The following is a 7,682-nucleotide window of genomic DNA, read 5'->3' on the forward strand; positions in this document are numbered from 1 at the left end:
GCCACTGTCCCCTTTCTCTTTCCCACCCGCACTTTCCCAGCCTGTTAGTCTGATGGGGTGACTTAGGGGATTGGGGGCCATTTGGTGGGGAGAGGACAAGAAACCAGGACAGTTCAAGATTTTCTCTGGTTGTGACTTCGGCCTCACCCACTTCCTTCCCCTGGGCCCGACTGCTGTTTGGACCCTAAGCTCCCATCTAGGTGTGAGTGGGGCGGCCCCTTTGCCTCTGTCCCGGGATCCAACCCGGGCCGGAGCACTCGGCCCACAGGGGTGCAGGCAGGGGCGGCCAAGGTTAGAGTCGGGAGGAGCATCGCCTCACGACGCACCCCGCCTTCCACTGAGGCACTCAGGAGGGCGAGCCGCGCTCACGTCCCTCCGCAGGAGTAGACCGGTCAGCAGAACCGGCTCCACGCGCGGGCGGGGCAGCGGGAGAGGTTCCCTGGCCGGTTACACCAGGAACCCCAGGGCCAGCTGCTCCGCCCTCCTCCGCCCCCGGCTGCCGCGGTGGACGCCTCTGCGTGCCGGTTAACTGGAACACGCGGGCGAGGGCGGAGGACTCGCAAGGAAAGCCCGGCCAAGCCCAGCCTGCCCTCCCGCCTCCCGGGGGACCCGCAGGAGAAGCGGGCGGCCCGAGCTGCCCCCGGTCGGGATCGCGGGCGCTGCGGCCCCTCCCGGTCGGGGCCCCGCAGTGTCCCGCGGACTCGGGGCTCCCGCACTGCGTCTGCGGGGCGGGGACTCGGGGACACGCAGGCGGGGCGGTCCCGAGCGGCCCGGGCGCTGCCCCCTTCTTGGCGCAGCTCGCCGGGCTCTTTCCCCGGAGCGTCGGCGCCGCCCATGGCCGAGGTGCTGGAGCCCGATCCCGCGGCAGCCGAGGGCTCGGAGGCCCCCGCGGTGGAGACGCCGGGCTGGGAGGTCCCGGAGGATGCGGGCCCCCAGGTAGGCGTCGCCCGCAGGCGCGGCGGGTGCGGGCTGTGGGGTGGCGAGCGCGGGGGTGTTCCCGAGCTGATCTGCAGCCAAGACGGAGGGTCCCATAGGTTTAACTAAAAGATACATTTAAAAAATTGGTCTGAGTCCTAGCCCCAGTCCTACACAAACAGGAAAAGGGGATCGGGAGCCACATTTCAATTTTGTTTCTTTGAGGCTAAAAAAAAAAATTGATCATGTCCCCAGTCTCTTGATGGGACCCTCCGGGCAGAGGGGCGGAACAGTTGCTTGCTTTTAAACTGAATTGAGAGGCCGCCAGCGTCTCTAATGTAAATATGGGAGCAGCGGGGGAGGGCCCCTGTCGGCGCTGAGAAGTCAGAACCTCGGGCCGGACCCCAGGACAGCGCCCCTCCCTGGGACAGGCCGTCCCAGTGGATCAGAGATCAAGGTATCTGTACTGTTGCATCTCTCGTTCTGCCATAGAATTGTCTCCTCTAAGTTTTCCCTGTTCCATCTTAGCCCGGAAGTTATGAGATCCGACACTACGGGCCTGCCAAGTGGGTCAGCACTGCGGTTGAGTCTATGGACTGGGATTCAGCCATGCAGACTGGCTTTACAAGGCTGAACAGCTACATTCAAGGCAAAAACGAGAAAGGTGAAAGCGGTTTACCTTTAAAGAGTGTACTGTGGCCTGGCTTATTGGGTTTTCACTTATTAAAGAAATATATTTTTAGAACAGAAAAATAACCAGATGATCAAAGACAATGTCCGAAGAGAAGGGAGGACTATGCTCAGGATCCCTCGTGTCTCGAGGAGGGTACTCCTGGGCCTCTGATCTCCTTTCTGTGACTCTGCTGAATGAACTGGGCCTTTGTGTACCTAGCCTTAAGGCCTTTTCATGGCAAATGCTTTGAGATAATTTGATGACTGGTAAAACGAGATATTAGGAGGCAGGAAAGGTCAATAAACACAAGATCCAGAGTCTCAAGATCTGTCTTCTGGTTTGGCACTGATGCTGTTTAGATTTTAGCAGGTCTTAGCCAATGAGACCTCAGTGTCTGAATTGTATAAGTAAAGAATGAACTAGATCATGTGATTTCTAATTGTCCCTTCTATCCCTAAAACTATGGACTAATGAAAAAATACTGATGGTACATAAATAATTATAATATTAATAGTACAGAAAGTGTTTAATGTGCACAGTCGCTAATTGTAATCTTGTCCTTATTTTTATTAAGATGAAAATTACCTTAAAGGTAAATATCTATGTCAAGAAACTCAGGTCAAAAAATAATTATGTTTTAAAATGTAGTCATAAATACACTAAATCTGCTTTCATGGTCTCCTTTGCATCTAAATATATATTTTCATGGCACAGAGATGAAAATAAAGATGACAGCTCCAGTGACGAGCTACGTGGAGCCCGGCTCAGGTCCTTTTAGTGAGTCTACCATTACCATTTCCCTGTATATCCCCTCTGAACAGCAATCTGATCCGCCCAGGCCTGCAGAGTCCGATGTCTTCATTGAAGACAGAGCCGAGATGACGGTGTTTGTACGGTGAGTGGTGGATATCATTCATAGTACTGCTGACTGCTGGTTTTACTTGTGGGCACTCATAGTTTAGCGCCTGTGTAGTTTAGCTCCTGTGCTTTTCACCCTTACATGAAAAAAGGCCTAATGCAATTTGTGGTGTTTCTCTAGTGACTTGGTTCATATGTTACTAAGGGTCTGTAACATGAAAAAATGAATTCATTTGAAGAGACATCTCATGGCCCTCCCACAAATAAGAAGCAACACAAATTACACTCCCACCCCACCCCTCAAATGCATGAAACTGCCTTTACCTGCCATCGAGTTAAATCTGGAGAAAAATGCTTTAAAACAGTGCATGGTACCCCTCCTCCCAAATCTAGGTTCTGCTAACCTCAAACTCTTCCTTGTTCCTGCAGCCTAAAGGATGGTAGCTGCTTCCTACAGTTACTGCCTCTATTTGTTTACTGGTTCCTTTTCAGTTTTTCAGACCTTCAATACCTTTCCACTCATTCCTCGTATTAAATTCTCTCTGTTGGTATTTTTAAAGAGCCCCACAAAGTACATAATAGTTTTGTATTCAGTTCAGTTCAGTCACTCAGTTGTGTCCGACTCTGCGACTCCGTGATTCAGAGCACACCAGGCCTCCCTGTCCATCACCAACTCCCGGAGTTCACTCAAACTCATGTCCACCAAGTCGGAGATGGCATCCAGCCATCTCATTCTCTGTCGTCCCTGTCTCCTCCTGCCCCCAATCACTCCCAGCATCAGAGTCTTTTCCAGTGAGTCAACTCTTCGCATGAGGTGGCCAAAGCATTGGAGTTTCAGCTTTAGCATCAGTCCTTCCAATGAACACCCAGGACTCATCTCCTTTAGGATGGACTGGTTGGATCTCCTTGGAGTCCAAGGGACTCTCAAGAGTCTTCTCCAGCACCAGAGTTCAAAAGCATCAATTCTTCAGCGATCAGCCTTCTTCACAGTCCAACTGTCACATCCATACATGACCACTGGATTAGAGTCCCTTTGTTATTCCCTTTCTCACCCTCTTATATCTCCTTAGTGACTCAGATGGTAAAAAATCTGCCTGCAATACAGGAGACCCAGGTTCCATCCCTGGGTTGGGAAGAGCTCCTGGAGGAGGGCATGGCTACCCACTCTAGTATTCTTGCCTGAAAAATTCCACGGACAGAGGAGCCTGTGGGCTACCGTCCATGGGGTCAAAAAGTAGGACCGAGTGACTAACACTTTTACTTTAACCCTCCCTTGTTAAAAGACTGTCTGTCTCTGTTTCCTCAAGTCCCATGTACCTGTCAGACCAGCACAGCCTGGTACAGCCTCACCTGCTCCTTGGGCTCCCGTCACCCTCCGCAGCACACTTGAACTTGTCACTCGAGGGCAGTGCTCTCCCCTGTGCCTCCTGCAGCATCCTTGTGCTGACCTGTCTGGCCCCATGATCCCTGTCCATCCTGTAATTCAGAATGTCACCCTCTTGTCTTTCCTCTCCTCCTGGCTCTCTCCCTCTGGCAGCACCTCATCCACTCCCCACCCAGGGGTCACTGTTGATGGTCCTTACTGGCCCTCATGTCAAAGCAGACGTGCTCTGGGCGGTCTGTTCACACTGCTTCAACTATCTGTGGCCCATGACTCAAATTTAGTGTCTCCAGCCCTGATTTTCCTACTAGTTGGGCATCTTCGTGTGGGGGTGGAAGATCAAGCTCAACAGCTCTGAAACCCAGCTTTCCCCCAAGCCTTCTCTGACCTTACAGTGCCTGAGTCAGTAAAGCATCTCATTGGTCTGACAGCCTCCCCAGCAAGGACCACTGTGGCCATCAGCATGCTCCACCCTGATAATCAGTCCCCAAATCCAGCCCATTTGCCCCAGAAACAGTCGTGATTCCGCTCCCTTCACCCCCCACTGTCACTTCCTCAGGCCCTCACCTTACAGGGACCTCAGCTGAGTCCACTGTGCTACCCAGTGCTCGGCACATGCCTGACGCTCACCAGATACTCCAATATTTTTCAATCTCAGGTTTCCCTTCAAGAGCCTCCCAAGTATTCTCTGCCCACCAGTCTCCTCCTCTCTCCTGCCCTCCACTCTGGAACTCCGATCTTTCTTACAACAGCAACAAAACCCCAACCTGTTACAGCATTTAAAAATCTGTTGGTTTCCTCTTGCTTCAGCGTGACATTCACAGTTGACAGTGTATGCATCGCCTTCATAATGTGGCCCAACCTGTCTCCCTGACATCTATGCTCTGCTATCCTCCTGCCCTTCACTGAGCAGGCCAAATTCCTCCACATCTCTTTACCTTTGATTTTGGGCACGTTGCTGAGATTTTCCTTGCCAAAATCTCCTCATCTATGAAACATGTATAGTCTAGAGTACCTACCTACTTCATAGAGTTGCCATGAAGATCAGATGAGTTAATTCACATAAAATACTCAGAGCACGAGCAGGATCTTACTACCAACTTTAGCTCCCTCCCTCTTCTCTGCTTGGAGAGCCTGCTTTCATCCTTTAGGACCTAGATCAATGGACATCTTGTCCACGAGGCCTTCCTCAGTGTCTGCAGTCAGCAGCCACTCTGTCCTATGACTGTAAAATCTAATGATCTATTTATAGATTGTAACATCCTCAAGAATACAGCAACATGTTTCTCTGCCCGAATCCATCCACTCCTGGCGAGGCAGGTGTTTGGGGGAAGCTCAATATTTGTATGTGTCCTGAATAAAGCCATGGATAGATCACTGTAGAACAACATGTATTCAGAGGACGAAAGATGATCTCTAAGTAGGAGGTTCAAGATTTGATTTCAAGAAAGAAGTGAGATCTGAAACAGATTCCCTTTAGGCAGAACATATTATACTAAGAGTTGACTATTCCTTAAGGAAATAAATAATAAATTTGGCAGTCAGAATGTTTCCTAACACATGGTTCAGAATTATTATTATCAGTCAACATGATGAAGATTAAGGAGAGTTTTGTCAATTGTCTTCAACATTTTATTTTATATACATGTGCATAGATTCCTATACTTATTCAATTAGGATTTAAAACGTACTGAGTGCCAGGAATGACTAGGTCCTGGTAGATATTGTTGAATAAGACAGGCCTGGTTTGTACTCTTGAGACTTACATCTTATCTGAAGAATAGTAGGAATGCTTTTCCATTGGCATATTGATAATAAACTTTGTGCCAAAGAAGAATTAGAAATCCTATTAGAAATGTTGTTTGTTTTCCTAGTCTCAAACTTCAGATTCATCATGTTTACATGTCAGCGGCTCAGCTAAGTCAATGCGCTATCATGATTTAATCTCAGGGTGTTTTTGTTTGTATACTTTAAAATCTATACTTAATCTTTTAGCTTACCAATTTTTATTAGAATCTTTTGACTGCCTTTTCATCCCCATCCTCTTAGCAACCTCCTCACTGGTCCCTTCTCCGCAATCTAGTTTCCATCTCTCTGCCTATATTCTTACCCAGATCTGATCAAGTTACTTTTCTGCTCAGTATCCTTTGGAATAATCTAAAAAGGCTTTAGGATGATGCACAGAGTTCTCACTTCCATGTCTGACTCGCCTTTCAGACTTCAGTTCTGCCTCACTATGAAAATGCTTTGGGTTTTTTGGACTTTTGTTCTCTTATCCTTCTCCTTTCTCTGCCCAGGAAAACCATCCTCCATTCTAGACCCAACTCAGAGACACACCTTTACCCTTGATCTAATCATATCCTCAGTGTTCCCAAGCACTTTGATTCTGTCTCTGATAAAACTCTGCTTGGACTTTATGGAGAGAGTCGCCAAAATGTCCATCTCTTCCATTAGACTGAAAGTTCATAGGGTCAAAACTATATTATGTTCATCTGTCATACAGCACCTACCCTTTTCCAAGGAGAAAAAGAGGTAGTGTTTGATAGAAAGTAGAAAGTCTGAAAGGGAGCCTACTGAAGGGGTTTCACTGTGGTCCTACCCGGAGCATCAGCATTATCAGGAGTTTATGAGAAATGCAGGCACTCAAGCCCCACCCCAGATACCCTGAACCAGCATTTTCCCAGCTGACTTGCATGCACATTCGAGTTTGAGAAGCACAGCATTAGAGCACAAGATGGTGTAAAGTCCAAATCTGCCCAACAGATGAGACCCTGTGCCTCCTCCTGGGTCCCCACGGGGTGTGTGAGGTCACACTGAGCCTGAGAACCAGAGAAAGGGAATAGGTCAGTTCAGGTGCCTAGAGGGAGGAACTCTGAAACTGCGCTTCATCCAGATTTCCTTGTATCAGCCTCTGCTTTTTTTCCTAAACTAACATTCGCATCAGTATTAAAATCATTGATGGTCATTTACTTTCTCCTTTGTAGGTCTTTTGATGGATTCTCAAGTGCCCAAAAGAATCAAGAACAACTCTTGACACTAGCAAGCATTTTGAGGGAAGAAGGAAAAGTTTTCGACGAAAAGGTTTACTACACAGCAGGCTACAATAGCCCTTTCAAATTGCTTGACAGAAATAATGAAGTTTGGCTGATCCAGAAAAATGAACCCTCCAAAGAAAGGGAATGAGAGGAGGAGAGAAAGATCTACTGTCTGGGGCAAAACTTTTGTTTAACATAGACATCATCATTACCTATAAGCAGAATGTATCTAGAATCTCTACCTGAGAGTACTACTATGAACTGAGCTTATTTCCACTGTGCCTTTTTAATGCTTGATGCCTTAGATACACAGATAATAGGGGACAGGATTCTATAAACATGTAAGTCTGGCTTTATTTCTATGAGGCTCCAGGGAAATGGAGTGTTCACTCTTCACTGCTGTATCACAATCATGTTGCCTTATTTCTGCTTGGATTTGCATCATTATCCACTCCAGATATTATCAATAAAAATGGTAACGTTTATCCTGTGTGCAACTACAAGGCTGTCAAGCCTGGAGAAATGAAGTTCAGTTGGAAACAAAAATCAAACCATCTTCTGCAGCTGCCACTCCTACTTTCTATGTTGAGCCTGCTCTCCTATCTGCCCACTGCCCCCACCACACAAGAAAAACTCACAGTACTCAGAAGTCTTGCTAATATTTGGTGATAAAAATATATTTGTGAAGTTAGGGACTACTGACTTAATTTTGATACTCAAGAAAGACATGCTTTTTCCAAACAAATGTATACAAACATAGATTAAAATTCACTTGAGTTTTTAAAGTATTTTACTTGGTATTTCTAGAGGTCACATAAAA

The 7,682-nt window shown here is 47.5% G+C and overlaps 1 protein-coding gene across 1 annotated transcript; it reads left to right on the top strand.

Moving 5' to 3' along the window:
- The first annotated feature begins 526 nt into the window (after positions 1–526).
- Positions 527–7,347, top strand: HEBP2 (heme binding protein 2). The gene is made up of 4 exons (XM_055433606.2): positions 527–936; positions 1,444–1,579; positions 2,303–2,483; positions 6,812–7,347. The coding sequence occupies exons 1-4, from the start codon at positions 835–837 to the stop codon at positions 7,008–7,010; spliced, it is 618 nt and encodes a 205-aa protein (XP_055289581.1). The 5' UTR covers positions 527–834; the 3' UTR covers positions 7,011–7,347.
- The last annotated feature ends 335 nt before the right edge of the window (positions 7,348–7,682 follow it).

This window comes from Moschus berezovskii, chromosome 10, assembly GCF_049115385.1.
Source record: "Moschus berezovskii isolate FMDL1 chromosome 10, NW_MosBer_1.0, whole genome shotgun sequence".
NCBI lineage: Eukaryota > Metazoa > Chordata > Mammalia > Artiodactyla > Moschidae > Moschus > Moschus berezovskii.

Excerpts from the sequence above, each read along its gene's own strand:
- HEBP2 (XM_055433606.2), top strand. The coding sequence starts at position 835 with ATGGCCGAGGTGCTGGAGCCCGATCCCGCGGCAGCCGAGGGCTCGGAG. Across the intron at positions 937-1,443 it reads CGGAGGATGCGGGCCCCCAG|CCCGGAAGTTATGAGATCCG; the intron begins GTAGGCGTCGCC and ends GTTCCATCTTAG. Across the intron at positions 1,580-2,302 it reads TCAAGGCAAAAACGAGAAAG|AGATGAAAATAAAGATGACA; the intron begins GTGAAAGCGGTT and ends TTCATGGCACAG.